Below are 16,725 nucleotides of genomic sequence, written 5' to 3' on the forward strand. Positions count from 1 at the left end.
CCACGAACTCTTCTACCAAGTTACTGGGCCCTAGCACACAGGAAAAATGGCAGCTGAGCTTAAGGGGAAAAAATAAACTGCCTTAGCTTCCCAACGTACAACTTCATCATATTTACATCAACAGTGGCTTTATAAAATAAACCTAGAGTGCTTGCATTAAATTTTTTTAAATCGATAGCTTCAGTTTTAAAATCATCTGATGCTAACAGCTGAGCAAGTGGTTCTAACTCTTGCCATGTTCAAACACTGCGTGTCATTGCTAGAGCGCACAGATCAAGCTCCCTGCTGCAGACCAAAGGCCTCCAAACCCCACCACGCCCACCACAGTGCTGAGATGTGCATCTAGACATGCCAGGTGACGACATGAAACAGAGGCCTTGCACACGCTCAGGAGGAACTGCAAAGGGGTCTCACCTGGCCATCAGTGCTGCCAGTGACCAGCTGCCGGTTTTCTTCATTGATATGCAAACTCAGGAGAGGGTAGGCTGAGAGGGAACACAGGACATTCAGTATGGACAGTGCTTCTTCTGGTTGATTTAGCACTATCTGAATCTTTATACCGGGAGGCAAGAATTATAAATGAATGTAAACTTGGAAACATTCATGAGCAATACAGGAAAAAGGGATGTTGTACCAAGTAAGAACGGTGGGTAGACAGATAGGCAATAGACAGATGATAGATAGGATGGAAGGATGGATGGATGGATGGGGGGATGGATGGATGGACGGATGGACGGATGGACAGACGGACGGATTTAAAAAAGAATCATGGGTATAGTTGGCGGATCCTGGTTAGTTCCATACCATCTGCCCACACTGAGCAGGTCCAGGGGAACTGCCGGTAGCCTGAAGGAAGGAGTATAGCTCAGCTAGCATTTTAAACAGGCAAAGAAGCTCCTATAGGCTAAAACACAATGGCATCATAGACTTAGTGGTAAAAAACGGCAGCTAACTGATGTCTTACAAAAAATAAACAAAAGATCTTCCGAAAATTTAATTTTAGTTAAAATATAGTCTAACCTATCAATTATTTGGAACAACTAGATAAACAGAGGCTGGGAAACACCATATGTCCTAATTAAGCTATAAATGACACTCATGATGAGTCTATATCACAGTCTGCAATTGTGTCCTGCAATCCAATTGTTCCACAACACTGTCTTCAGGAAAATTCAACAAACATCCAGAAAATGTGCTTCAGGCCCAAGCATGGTGAACAGCTCCAGGCTGTCAGAACACAATATTCTACATGTGGGTAACTGACCTAAAAATGCTCAATCTTGGAAAGACACAGCAGTGACTCTAGCCGGACACCAAGGCATCTGCTTGTAGGCGGCGTTTCCATGGGGCATCTCGGAGGAAAAGGAAGACCCCCCTAACGTCGGCCATCCTGCTTTCATCGCAACACTGACGCACACATGTCGGGATGCGGGAAGAACTCCAGATGCAACCCATGAGATGCAGGGAGGAAATACGGGGCGGGGCCCCAGGTGAAATGGTCCCCTGGCTCACACTCAACCTCCCAGGTTCCAGGAGAGTCAGGCCATAGAAACTGGTCTTTCCTCTGAACAATCAGGTGTTGGTCCCATTGCCCACCAAAAGGACAATTTGATGGAAGAAATAATTATTCTAAAATTCTTAGGATGGACAAATGCTTCCAGCCTACCCAACGACTTAACCTGCTCACCAGTCCTCCATTTTCTGGTGAGGAAGGTGTCCCCTCCAGACTTTTCCAGCTCTGGGCTCTCCACAGGACAGCAGGGGCCCTGTCTCAGGCACTTTATCTGAGAGCCAACCTGCTCCACACACTTACCTGAGAAAGATGCCAAATGTATGGGGGGGGTAAAATCCTCAGAGACAGTAACTGAAAAACTCACCCACTCTGTACACAGAAGGAATCAGAGTTGACGGCTGCACACAGAGGAGGCCAGTGATTCTGACTGTCACACGTCTATCCCTGGGGTGATAGTCACACTGGGAGAGTCTGAGTCTGTTTACACAGCCAACTAAGCTAGAATGTAAAACAGTCTTTGATTTACCTGTTAAAATGGATGAGCTGTATATCAAGGATCCCTCACAATAGTCCCAGACCTTTAAATGAAACACATTCCTTTAAGAGACGTAAAATGATGCTATTATTGCTAAACCAGAACTAAATTTTAAACAATTAAAAATTCATCTGTATAAATAACAATTAAAGAATTAAGACTCACGTGGTGAGTCACTGCACTATTAAAACCCAAGGGCTGGAGAGATGGCTCAGCCATTAAAGGCTAGGCTCACAACCAAAAACCCAAGACTTCAGAGTAATGAGAACATCCAGACCCTTCCAAAGATGACCACTTACGGGTACCCAACAGAGAGCAATTCCTGGGCATATAGTCAATACTCTAGTTAGTAGCTCAGTGAAGAAGAGCTGCGTTCCAACTATGACAGTCACACGTGTTTGCTGTACCCACTATCCCTTCTATGGTGGGCACAGCTCCAAGGACATTCCAAAGTATCAACTCTCTTCATTCTCATGACCACAAGTGTGTCTACTTGAAATATAAAACTGAAGGGCAATGTGGTTACCCAAGTATGGCAACTTGGATTTCTGCCCCAACAGCTGCTGATCCCCTCAGAGAAGCCAGGACCCACTGGGTCTCATTGGGTAGGTATTCTAAAATGACTGTAGAATGGATTTTCACAACTTCTGTGGTTTGTGACTTCCACCTTTCCTTTTAGGACAATGACAAGTGCCCACCCTTTGTTAATAAAATCATAGTAACACTAGCTAACTTGGGGCTGCTCAGAAGTGAACCTGCATATTGTTTTATATTTTCGGAAGCTTAGTTTAGTTCTGGTTGAATTCTCTTGCTGGGGACACTGGATCCTTGGCAATTAGGAAGCACTGCAGGTATATATTTCCCTCTCTAGATTTAGATGTAATAAAAGTCCCCAGAGTTGTCCAATGTCCAAATATTGACGACCCAAGAAACGCACCAAGGAGTATCCAGCCCTACCAGAGCATCAAAACTCCACTTTTGTGTGGGTGAGGAAACAGCCTCATCCGGTGAGTGCTTTAAATTGTATTCACTTTTATTTCATATGTATGTGTAATGCATGTATGCAGTGTCCACGGAGGGCACAATGAGGCATTGGATCCCCTGGAACTAGAATTCTAGACAGTTGTGAGCCCCTGAGTGGGTGCTGGGAACAAAGTCCTGGTCCTCTGCAGGAACAGTGGTGTTCTTAACCACTGGTCCATCTTCTCTCCAGCACTGCCATGCTAGTATTACAAGGGAAAAGCCCTGCATAGCAGTAGCAATCCAACTGTAGCAGGCAGATATGCCCACAGCATCCCTATGTCTGCACCATCCCTATGTCCACAGCATCCCTGTGCCCACAGCATCTCTATGTCCACAGCATCCCTATGCCCACAGCATCCCAATGTCCACAGCATCTCTATGTCCACAGCATCCCTATGTCCACACCATCCCTATGCCCACAGCATCCCAATGTCCACAGCATCCGTATGCCCACAGCATCCCAATGTCCACAGCATCCCTATGCCCCCAGCATCCCTATGCCCCCAGCATCTCTATGTCCACAGCATCCCTATGCCCACAGCATCCCTATGTCCATAGCATCCCTATGCCCACACCATCCCTATGTCCACAGCATCCCTATGCCCACAGCATCCCTATGCCCCCAGCATCTCTATGTCCACAGCATCCCTATGCCCACAGCATCCCTATGCCCACAGCATCCCTATGCCCACAGCATCCCTATGTCTGCACCATCCCTATGTCCACAGCATCCCTATGTCCACAGCATCCCTGTGTCCACAGCATCCCTATATACACAGCATCCCTGTGTCCACAGCATCCCTATATACACAGCATCCATGTGCCCACACCATCCCTATGTCCACAGCATCCCTATGTCCATACCATCCATGTGCCCAAACCATTCCTATGGCCCCAGAATCCCTATGTTGACAGCCCTGCTGCCCACCTTAAAGCTTCTGTCTTCAGACACAGAGATGAGGATGTGTGCTTGCCAGGAACAGAACTCTACTGCCGTCACTGAGCCTTGATGGCCCTGCAGCTCTACCAGCACAGACTGCTTCTAGGAGGATTTTTAAAAGGTTATTCATGGAATTCTCTAGAATGATCAATATCAACAAATCACAGTGTGCCACAGAAAGGAGAGCTTGTTGAAATAAATTCTACAAGGCCAGACAAAGGGCTCTGGAGGCAAAAGGCCCTTGCCACCAAGCCTTTAAAGAATAAATTCTATTTTATGCATCCTTCCTTTCAAATTTGGACCTACCCTACCCATATCATCTTAGAAGTTACAAATCTGATGCCCTAGCTCTGAGGGAGGTCCATCATTAGTAAGGAAAAGATAAGAAGCAGTCAAATATGACCAGTTACTAAACAGGGGGCTGGTATCTCCTGGATTTCCTGTTCTCTGTGGTTCTCTCCTGACAGATTCTCCTCAACATACAGTTCAGAGTGGAGGTAAGATACTGTGGTCTTTTACTATCTACTGTCCCTTTATATCTGTTTCTTTCACCTATCCCCTCTCTCTCTCTCTCTTTCTCTCTCTCTCTCTCTCTGTGTGTGTGTGTGTGTGTGCGCGCGCGCGTGCGCGCGTCTGTGTATTGTGTATGTGTCTGTGTGTCTGTGTGTGTCTGTGTGTACGGGTCTGTGTGTGTATGTGTATGTGTGTGTGTACGTGTATGTGTATGTGTGTGTAGCTCCCAGCTATTGCTCCAGGGCCATACATACATACATACATGATAATAGACTAAGCCTCTGAAAAGTATCCCTGACACAAATACATGTTAACACCAACTCTAGTATCTTATCAATTACAAGATCAAGATGTTTTCTTTGGATCCCCCACCCCCAACATCTTTACAAACTGCATTGAACCAAACTGCCATTTTAAAAACGGAGGCAAGAATGATATTCACCAACAGGAACCCGGCCTGGACGGGGCCACCCAGTGCGTCCTCGGCACCTCCCCAGGGTGTCATCTCACCTCCACATCCATCACGCATATTTTGCTTCCAGCACACACTGCCACAGCACGGTCGTCCAGGCTAAATCTCAAACACAGCACTGTTTGCAAAAGGGAGCCCAGGGTAGTCCCTCGAGGAGTCAGCCCTAGAGCAAATTCCACGTGTTAGTGTCAGAAGAGTGGGTCCTGCACAGGTCTCTGCTCCAGAGCAGCAGGCAGAGGAACGACAGCTGGGGCGTGACAGGTGAACACAGTGTCTAGTCTCAGGCAGTGTGCGCAGTACAGGACCAAGGTCATAAAGAAACTGGTCTGGGGGGGGGGGGCATGGACACCCAGAAGAGCCGCACAGAGCACGCTCTTCGCCCAGCACTTCTGTGCTCGCTGCCATCCAGGCTCTGCAGCGACAAGCTCTGACCAGTGCTGGGGACAGCCCGCCGTGAGAACTCTGACCTCTTACCACCAAGACAACATCTCCATGGCAGCCTGCAAATCATGTGCAGAGAGAGGACACAGTGCCTGCCCTCTGCCCCGAGCCTCAGAAGCCACTGCTGATTACCAGGATGTGTCACCAGCCAAACGAAAGACCTGATGTGTGGTGGTTAAGCTTGGTTGTCAACCTGACTACATCTGGGCCATTTGAGGCGGGGAGACCAGCCCTCAATGTGATCATTTGATGCTGCAGGACTTACCCTCACCCTAGAATAGGCCTTCAGTGACAGCCACGCAAAGGACATGGAAGAAGGGAGGTTTCACTCTGTGCCTGCGTGCCCTCACTCCTGCGGGCAAATTCATCTCCCCTGTTGCTGGGCATTCCTTTTCTATAGAGCCTACTTTGTGGGGGACTCTCAGACAGACAGAAGACCAGCATCTCTCCAGGAACTCCATGAGACTCCACACCAAACTGCGACTGGTGAGACATCCAGTTCATGGACTGAACTACCAGATCCTTGGCCTTTTAGCAGATAGCCAACATTGATCTACTGGGAACACAGCCTATGAGGTGTGGTAATACTCACACACACACACATACCACACATACACCACATACACTCACATACCACACACACTCACACACACCACACACATACAACACACACACCCCAACACACCACACACACTCACACACACATACCACACATACACCACATACACTCACATACCACACACATACCACACACACGACATACACACACACACCACACATACACCACATACACTCACATACCACACACACTCACACACACCACACACATATAACACACACACCCCAACACACCACACACACTCACACACACATACCACACATACACCACATACACTCACATACCACACACATACCACACACACACACCACACATACACCACATACACTCACATACCACACACACTCACACACACCACACACATACAACACACACACCCCAACACACCACACACATTCACACACACATACCACACACACCACACACACACATACCATACACACCACACACACATACCACACATACACCACACACACTCACACACACCACACACATACACCACACACACCCCAACACACCACACACACCACACACCACTCACACACACATATACCACACACACACATACCACACACACCACACACACTCACATACCACATACACTCACACACACCACACACACCCCAACACACACACATGCACCACACACATCACACACACACACACACCATACACACTCATACACCACACACACCACACACACGTACACCACACACATCACACACACACCATACACACTCATACACCACATACACACCACACACACCACACACACATACGACACACACACACACAAATTTTCATTGTACCAGTTATCTGTATTTCATTCTCTCAGCTCCGATCCTTTAGGGAACCCTGACTAAAGCACTACGAGGAGAGAGAGAGGGAGAGAGAGAGAGAGAGAGAGAGAGAGAGAGAGAGAGAGAGAGAGAGAGAGAGTGTGTGTGTGTGTGTGTGTGTGTGTGAGACAAACAAAATCACTCACTCATGGGCGTGCCTGATCTCTCACAAGCACCTGTGTTAGGCTTGCTATGGCAGCCTCTCTGCAGCATCTGCAGGGTAAGCCCCCAACTAGACAGACCTCTGCCTTTGTTGGAAATTAACATGCAGGAGGAGAAGATACAGCACAGTTAACGCAGGAAGCAAAACATATAGATGAGTTACATGGAGGATCAGTTACGGCAGTCCACATAACAGGCGTGCCGCATATAAGAGGGCGTCGGGAATAAGCAGCAAAGCGCCTGTGTGCAGACCCAGGGACTCGGCGGCACTGGCCGTGACTAAGACGGAGCTAAAGCAGAGCCCTGGAAGGGCTGCGCCCCCCAGGCTGATGGTGGAGCCTGCGTGCGCGGTTCATTCTCCTCACGGGCTTTGAGCAAATGCTGGACAGAAGCTGACTAACTTTGAGAGTGCCCTCGGGCTACTGAGTTGGGAATTGAATGCAGGCGTGGAAAGGTCAAGGCAAAGGAAGAATGCTACAAGTCCATGTCAGAATCCAGAGGAAGGATTTGGTAGTTTGTGCCTTTAGCAGCTACAGATGTGTGATTGGTGCCCAAACGTGAGACAGGGTTTGAGTTAAAACAGATGGGACTCAGCAATGATTGGATAGGAGTGAGCTGAGGGCCTAACCTGAGCAACTGAAGAATGGAGCTCTGGTGAATCCAGACAGAGAGAAGGGGAGAGGGGGTCCCTGGGGCAGCAGTGGCAGTGCCTGCCATCTTCAGTGCTCTTAGACAGACAAGGAGTTTCTAACGGGGAAATACCTGGAGGCTAAATTACCAGGAGCTCCAGACAGAAACAAAGGGGTAAGCCATCAGCACATGAATGGTCAAATAACATCACCAAGGGAGTGATGGGGAAAAAAGAAAAATCTGCATTTTGGTGAGAAGATGTAAGAAGAGGAGAGAGAGCCAAACAGCCAGCAGGTTCTGAGGGTGAGACTGACTACACCCACTACCGTAGAGTCAGCCAACCACAGCCTCCTCTCCTCCACGCACAACCCAAACAGCAGACCCAGAGGCTTAGTGAACACAGCTACCCCCAACCCTGTGCGTCCAGGAACCAAGTACAATTAGGGTCCAATTCCTGTACAGACAAGAGAGCCACACTGAGAGCTTATAGCTTCCAGGAGCTACTCTCCCCTCAGACCCATAATGCAAGTTCATCCTCACCTCCAGGAGCTTCCGCACAGTGAACTGGACATGGAACAATCCGTTGTGGACTGTGACAGTCTCCAAGAGAGCACTAGTGCTGTGATTCAGAAAGAAGCTTCTACCCAGGAACAGACCACCACGCATCAACATTCATGTGAGGAGCCTAAAGCACCATGTAACTGTGAACACGGGACAGCGAAAACCTCAGAGAACACTTTGTGACACAGACTTCTGTGGACCTACAGCATCAGAAACACAGCCACTTTAAAACAGAGGACCGTGTATCCATGGCCTCGGGAGTACAGCTCCTCTAACACAGGGGCCATTGAGCAACAGCCTGAGAAGTGCAGTTCTTCTTAATGTATAAATGGCAATGGCAGCACACCAGCCTGTCTTCTGATAAACTGATGTACCCATCAAAGCAAAATGCAGAGCTCCCAACTGTCCCTGGAGCTGCAGATCTGCCTGGTCCCCGATGCTGGCACAGCCTAACCACCGTCTGCCTGTCCACTTACTCCGTCCCTGCTGTTCCTGCTCAACCCTGCTCTGCCCTTTCCCCTTGCAGCTCAGCACAACTCTTCGTCTTCCCCCTTAACCCTAACTCTGCAGCAGCACCTTCTTCCCTGAGGCTGGTTTTGGCTCCTTATCTTAGCAATACAAGCTCTGATTACATATCTATCAGTCCACTTCTAAAACCTCTTGAGCTCTGCTACAGCCTCTTTAACTCCTATTCATTCTGTAACTCGGATGGATGCATGGATGGATGGATGAGTGGATGGATGGATGGATGCGTGGATGGATGCATGGATTGATTTACTGTCTGCTGTATGATATGAAAGTTAATACCAGTTGTTAAGATTGGAATAAAAGAGCATGCATTGACCTCAGCTAGGTTACAAGGTAGAAGGCATTGTCTGGAAATTGCTGGCTATGTTTCTGGCATACTTCACTCATACCATTGAGGCATAAGCTGTTATACTATTCTGCGGTTATCTGGCATCACTAAGCATGTCCTATAAACACATACCTGGGTTGTTGTCCCATCTGAGCCATCAGCCTCAGCTGCGTGTGACGGCTCTCATAGCATACTTTCTCGGTCTCTGCCAGCTAGGCCCTTCCCACCCACAGTCTCCGCAGCCATATCCTTTTGTCCCTATCCCAGACCCCAGCTGAGTCTCCCATCCCCAATCACTTGTCTGCAGGAGTCGCCTGGGTGAAAACATGCTATGTTTGCAACGTGAAACACAGCAAACACCTAGTTGCCTATGCATGAGGTAGGATGCTCCAAACTGCCCCGACCCTTTGAGGTCTAAATATCGATATTCATAATGAGAAAATGAAGAGGAAGAAGAAGAATACCAACAAGCCTCTGCATGCACATCTCACACACCAAAGGTCAGTGGGACTAAGTGTCAAGGTACACTTAGACAGCTGCAACACTGAAGGGACTTAAAAAGGTCCGACCCCCGACATTGCAAGTGTGCTTATAGAGATGATTCATTCCCTGGGCGGTGCTGGGCTTAAACCCAGTCTCCTCCATGTCTAAATCAGGGCTTCTGTTGCCTTGATAAAATGTGATGGCCAAAAGCATGGGGATGATGACAGGTTTATTGTGTCTTACGGCTTCAAGTTCATCGTCCAGGAAAGTCGGGGCGGGAATGCGAGAGAGGAACTGAAGCGGAGTCCATGAGGGGACACTGATTGCAGGCTTGCTTCTCATGGCTTCATCGGTTTGCCTTCTTATATGCCCCAGGATCACCTGCCTGCAGCCACACCACCAACTGTGGTCTGGGCCCTCCTGTATCAATCGCCCAGCAAGAAAATGCCCCACGTGTCTGCCTAGAGGCCATTCTCATGGAGGCTTTTTCTCCGAGGCCAGGGTTCCCTTAGATGACTCTGGGCGCTGAAAAGAGACTCACAGGCAAGCGCTCTCCCTACTGCTCAGATGCATCACCAGCCCCTCTGCATTCGACTGTCGCTAACTGGGCTTTGCATTTCCTTTACCTTCAAGGGTCTTCTCCCTACATTGGTCCACATTCCACACTACAATACAATCCTGGGAAGCAGAGCAGAGTCGAAGTGGGTCTGTTTGATTTCCAAAAACCACTGCAGTAATCAACTGGCGGTGTCCTTGTAAGGTGAGAAACTAAAACAAAAATACAAACAGGTTACTTATAATATCATCAAAAAATCTATAGAAAGCAACATCATTTCAGACCTAGGCTTTTAAATGTGTTTGTTACAGGTGCTGACTTTTTTTTTTTTTTTTTTGGTTTTTACGAGACAGGGTTTCTCTGTCTTGTTCAGGGTTTCTCTGTCTTGTTTCGGAGGCTGTCGGTCCAGCCCAGCCTCGAACTCACAGAGATCCACCTGCCTCTGCCTCCCGAGTGCTGGGATTAAAGGCGTGCACCACCACCGCCCGGCCAGGTGTTTACTTTTAATTCATTAAAATTCCTGCATACACTGGCTGCTATCATACATTGTTACAACGTTACTCGATTCTCTCCCTTACTATGAATGTTAACAAATGTGTACTGAGTACTCAATGGATGGAGAGAAGGTGCTGTTATGCTGGCAGCTCCGGAGAGGGGAGCTGGCAGAGGATGAACACATTTGGGCTATTAGACAGCAGGGCGTACGGAAGCTCTGCTGACTCCAACAACAAGTGAAGTTGTAGGGTGTGTAGCTTGAGACTTCTGCTGACACTGCAAAAGGAGGCTGGATAGCAAACATGCCAGGAAACTGGAAACCAGTACTCAAGTGCAAGCAGAGGGATGCTGGGGCATATTTATGTATGAGTATGGAGGAGAGGCCGGCAATAAGAACTCGTGGGCTAGAGAAATAGCAATCCTGTTGTAGGAGAGAGGGGATGAACAAGCTCCCTGTGGGCAAAGGGAAAGGGAAAGGCATGCAAATGGAGACCGGGCAAGGTGCCAGGAGCCCTTTGGGTTTTTTTGGAAGCTCAAGTGCACACAAGTTGACAGCAGGCAGTTTGGGATAAGAGGTCTTATTGGACAGGACAAGAAACACTCTGCTCCTGGTAGCATAGGCTTGTCTGTCTGCACACGAGTCTAGGTGAGAAAGGTGAGAAGGCTTTTCTTGAAGGCATCAGGACACTGGAAAACCATGATATCCAGGGAAGAAGACTGAGGAAGTGATTACAGGATCGGTAGGCAGTGATCTCATAATGACATCACCCGCAAGGGCTGGGGGCTGTAGCCCAGGTAGAGCATTTGCCTACGATCTGTAAGGGTCTGGTTCCAATTCCTAGTACTCGCAGAAAGGAGGAAAAGCTCCCTCAGAGGGGATTGTCAGACATTCTGTAAAATGATGCTGAGAACCTTAGACATTATGAAAGACCTAACGATATAAACAAATGCATCCTTTTCAAGAACACATCAGGAGTCCCCTTTAGGAGGAGGGACAGGGCATCGCTCTGCCACAGCTCACGGTTGACTCCACGGACGCTAACGTTTCCAGAATATGCAAGAAATGGAGAGGCAGGGCAAGGTCTCTGTGACCCTGGATCTAACGAGAGCACCCTTGGCTTGTGACCTGCCTGTTGAGAAGGGTCCCTAGGGCTCCACACACAGAGATGGTTTCCATCCAAAGGAAAAGCACAGTGCTGTGTGCTGCAAGCGAGAGGAACGTGAGCTGTAGACTTGTGGGACTCAATCAGGTATCTTTCTGCCACTATGCCCCTTGTGGGGCCATCCGTGGAGGTCATCTCCGGAAGCCTTTCCATTATCAGTCTGAAAATACAAAGCATATGTAAGATTAGGTGAGGTGGGCATTGGTGGCACACGCCTTTAGTCCCAGCACTCTGGAGGCAGAGGCAGGTGGACCTCTGTGGGTTCGAGGACAGCCTGGTCTACAGAGCGGGTGCCCGGACAGCCTCCAAAGCCACAGAGAAACCCTGTCTTGAAAAAAACAAAAACAACCCCCCCCCAAAAAAAGTAAGATGAAGGCAGGTACAGCAGGAAAGTCGAGTTGATTAATCACTATTAGCATGAGTACACATATCACCCCCACCACCCTCAAAAGGCAAAAGATACCAGTGAACAGGGAATGACCTCTAGTCCTTTCCCACAGGCCTTCCTCCACCTTCTGGGTCATTTTCAGAACCGTGAAGGTGAACAGTCACCTTCCAGTGACCTGGCCTGAAGGAGGACCCTACACGAGTGAGGTAGTAATTCAAATGTAATTGATCCCCATAGGCTCACAGGGAGTGGCACTATTAGGGGGTGTGGCTTTGTTTAAGTAGGGATGGCCTTGTTGGAGGAAGTGTGTCACTGTGGAGGTGGGCTTTGAGGTCTCACGTATGCTCAAGCCACGCCTAGTGTCTAGACCACTTCCTGGTGCCTGCCAGTCAAGATGTAGGAACTCCCAGCTCCTTCTCCAGCGCCGTAGCTGCCTGCACGCCACCACCTCAAACCATGATAATGAGGGACTAAACCTCTGAGACACCCAATTAAATGTTTTTCCTTTAGAAGAAGAATGCTGTGGTCATGGTGTCTCTTCATAGCAATAGAAACCCTAACTGACACAAATAGAGTTGGTGATAAACTCCAGTAAGAACCAGGAACCCCCAGAGCAGGCCTGGGATGCATCAAAATACCCCAATACTCTGCGATAGACGTTGGGTTGTTGTGGCTACATCATCTGCGTTTCGTGGCTGCCTCACCACGGATATTTTAACAAAAAAAAGTTTCAGATATTTTATTTACTAAATAGTTTAGTGAACATGACCAGCTTAGACCCACTGTCACTAGGCTAGAGGAATCCTTGATGGCACTCATCCCCACAGATTTTGAGGCAGGTGATTTCCGGTAGTCACGATGCTCACACCTCTCTGTAAACAGAGCAGGTCATGTCCTGGCCCATCCTTTAAAACTTTGTCATTGGAAGGAAAAGATGTCTCCAAGCACAAACCTTCTGAGGACTACAAACAGTGGGATTTAAATAAAACAGAGAGTAACTGATTTCTGGGCCAGTAAAACTGGACCCTAGATGCTCTGTCATGTGTGCTGGCTGAATGGCCATGTCTGATGAAATCAAGTGCACCTCTTCCTACGGCGTCCATTACGACAGGTGTTTCCCATTTACATTCATGTTTCTTTTAAAATGCAACATAGTGTAGCCGGAGACTGTGGGAGCAAATGTTGCTGTCTTGTGTTTATGGACATGGCTACGCCTGTCGGACTGCCTTCTGAGTATCTGTTTACGCTAGGGGTTGGTGGCTACTCTCGGCTTTGCTCGGGGAAGCTTCCTTGTGCAGTGAGCAGCAGTCGCTGCAGAGACTAAATATAAGTGACTGTTGATTGACCAGCCATTCGTGAGACATTGGCATTACTCCCTCAGGACCCAGGGAGCATCGCCGAAGGAGGAGAGGAAAGAAGGTAAGAGACAGCGGGAGAAAGGGGTGCAATGCTGTGGAACACTCTTCCAGGCAGGGCGTGGAAAATGCCTCTTGAGTCCACAGCATCTGTGATTACCTACATAAAAGTGAGTCTGTCAAAGACTCTGTCGTGGAGGGGGGGTGGGATGAACCCCTAATGCTCCCTTAGGATCTATAGCCAATTTAAAGTTAGTGGTTGCTGGGAGAAAAAGAGGCGTTTTCTTTGGTGGCGACATCACTGGTTAAGGTGCCCACATTCCCTTAAACAGCCCTTTACCCATGTTCCTGTGAATACTAATTGGATAGCGAAAGAGGAAAAAAAGTAGTATGAAAAATAGGATGGCTAATTGGGAAGAGGATTGGGATTAGTCAGGGTGAGAGACGTGAATGATCAAAATGTATTGCATACATGTGTAAAATGTCACACTGAAAATTGTCACTGTCTAATACACGCAAATAAAAACATTTTAAACGTGTGGGGGGGCGAGCATCAGTGACTGTCAAGTTTTCGAATACAATGTGATCAGTCACCTCACATTCCTGCTGTCCCCAATATTCCCTCCGTTGTCATATTGCACATGTCCCAACATCCCCACCTCCCCTCGTGCCTCTTCTCCCATCCCCATGGTCCATTTCTGGTTTCCAGGTCTCTACAGACATTCCAGGTTACACAAACAAATCCAAGAAATAAAAGCTATAACCCATGTCAGAGGACATGGAGTGTTTGACCTTCAGAGCCTCCGGTGCCTTAATGCATTTTCCAGTTCCATCCATTACTCTGCATAATTCATGATTTCCTTTTTTCTTTACAGCAGAATGAAATTCTGTTGTGCATGTGCACCACGTTTTTATTATCCTTTCATTGGTGAACGGGCATCTAGGCTGATCCCATTTACAGCTCTTGGGAACAGAGCAGCAATGGGCACAGATGTGCTCGTAACTCTGCAGTAGTAGGTAGAGTCCTTTAAAATATATCCGGGAATGGCAGCGTTGGGTCCTTGGAGTTTTGCCAGACTCGTTTCCATAGCAGCTGCACGAGTTTATACTCCCACAAACAGTGATTAGGCATTTCCAGTTTCCACATCCACACCAGCAATTGTTGTCGTTCGCATTTTTGATGGTGGCCGCTGTTAGTTAGTATCCAGGCATCTGCACTGGCCTGTCCTTGGGGTTCTAACAGGATGCGTCCTCAGCTGCAGCCACTAAGAGCAAGACCTGTGCGTAATCACTACGTTCCTTTTTAAAAGGGCCCTGCCCACCTCCCAGCCTCCTTTCCTCCCTCTCTCCCTCTCCCTCTTTCTCTCTCTCCCCCTCTCCCCCTCCCCCTCTCCGTCTCCCTCTCCCTCTCCCCCTTCCCCTCTCCCTCATCTCCCTTCTCTTCTGCCACTCCTGTCTCCAGAGGTGGGTCTCCCCTCTACCCTCCCCCCTTTTTCTATTCACTTCCCCTCCAATAATAAAATCCTCCACCCAAGCTCCGTCGAACAGCATCTTTCGTTCATGCATCACTTTTTAAAATTGCAACAGTCACTGTGACTGGGATGAGGGGGAATCTCAAAGCAGTTTTCATCTTCATGTCCTGGGTAGCTAAGGACGTTAACACTTTTTTAGTGTTTACTAGATGTGTATAAACAGGTGAACTTCTGTGAACTCCATTCAACTCTATAGGCCATTTTTAATTGGGTAGTTTGTTTAGGGTTTTTTTGGGGGGGTCTTTGTACATTTCACACAACAATCCTGTCAAACATACAGCAAGCAAAGATTTTCAGGGAGTCTCCCCTATGCCCTTAAGTAACATTTATGTTGTACTCTTTCCTTTAACACTTTCAGCGTTTCAAAGACCTCAGTTAATTTTGTAGCTCAAACTACCACTGGCCTAGTGAAGAACACACACCTACGAAACTGCACAGACACGGCCTGGCATACAGCAGGCGCCCATGCACACTCACGAGGGACCAACGCAGGACAGATACACAGCAGCCACTTGTGCCTGTCTGTGAGGGGCCTGCATGGCCACCTTGCACTAAGGGCCCCATACAATCCCTCGTCTTCAGGTCACCTGCCTCTTCCTCCAACTCACACTGTTGCCTTGTGAATTAACAGTGTGAACTAAGTTAGAATATAAATTAGAATATAAATTCTCCAATCTTCCCACACCCCAGCCACCATGACTTGGAATGTTCTATATAGCTGGTGCTTTTGTGTCTTGGTCTGCTGCTGGTGCCTTCCAATGGGCAAATATTTGCTTCTAAAGGACAACTACTGTCTGACTGGAGGGGTGGACCACGCGCAGTGAGGGCAGAAATATGCAGGGCTTCACTGGCCATGGAAACAGATATTTCCTTGGAGACACTGAAAGATGGATCCACAGGTCCTGGAGTTCCTAGCTGTAAACAGACACCTGGGGCTTTATCTCAGCAACGCTGTGGGGTCCTGCGGAGGCTCTATCACAGCAGGTGAGATGGCAGCAATGTCCTGCAACCCTGATGAACCTGTGGGTGCTACAGTCTAGTTGGAGGAACCACACATGCTTCCTAGGTCGTTGGACTAGGCAACTAGGACTACTGTTTCTGAGACACAACAGCGCGGAGTAACATAAGTTAAATGTGACGGTTAGATGCAAAGCTTTCATCGCGACATTCTCTAGGCTCTGAGTCCAACTTTCTAGCAATTACATGGGAAGGAACAGGATCTACTTTCCTACCCCGTGGTGCGTAAATCCAGAGGGTAGCAAGTTGAGTGCCTCGTGTTGCTCTTAGCATCCAGGGGATGGATTAGTCTGAACACACATGACAGTAACACTCAACAAGACACCACATCTCAGGTGAAGCAGTAAAGACAAGCCTCTGAGGAAGACATCAACTGTAGGCAATTCCGCAGTAAGAGACCAAACACATATGTACACACATATGCAGTCCTTCACACATGGTCATAAGTACACACATACATACCAATTCATTCTCAACCACACTTGAGCACACACCATATACATATAATTTTATACAAATAGGACTTGTAGAGAAGGAATATGGTGACTAGGACACCGTGTTAGTCAGGATTCTCTAGAAGAAGAGAACTGAGAGGACAAATTTATATAGAAAGGGGATTTATTAAAGTGGTC

General features: G+C 48.1%; 1 protein-coding gene across 3 annotated transcripts in view; it reads right to left on the reverse strand.

Annotated features, from left to right (window-relative positions):
* The window catches only part of Wdr27 (WD repeat domain 27), a 92,598-nt gene that overhangs the window by 71,401 nt on the left and 4,472 nt on the right, over window positions 1-16,725 (reverse strand). For 2 of the 3 annotated variants that reach the window (XM_040758272.1, XM_040758271.1), the window contains exons 2-7: window positions 11,769-11,961; window positions 10,214-10,355; window positions 5,035-5,159; window positions 4,000-4,113; window positions 2,040-2,091; window positions 415-485 (exon numbers count right to left, since the gene is read on the reverse strand). In XM_040758272.1, the coding sequence (XP_040614206.1) occupies window positions 415-485; window positions 2,040-2,091; window positions 4,000-4,113; window positions 5,035-5,159; window positions 10,214-10,355; window positions 11,769-11,954 (690 nt within the window). In that variant the 5' untranslated portion in view covers window positions 11,955-11,961. The remainder of the gene's footprint in view (window positions 1-414; window positions 486-2,039; window positions 2,092-3,999; window positions 4,114-5,034; window positions 5,160-10,213; window positions 10,356-11,768; window positions 11,962-16,725) is intronic. The other variant, XM_040758273.1, reaches the window with a different exon arrangement.

This window comes from Mesocricetus auratus, unplaced genomic scaffold (genome assembly GCF_017639785.1).
Source record: "Mesocricetus auratus isolate SY011 unplaced genomic scaffold, BCM_Maur_2.0 Super-Scaffold_100018, whole genome shotgun sequence".
Lineage (NCBI taxonomy): Eukaryota > Metazoa > Chordata > Mammalia > Rodentia > Cricetidae > Mesocricetus > Mesocricetus auratus.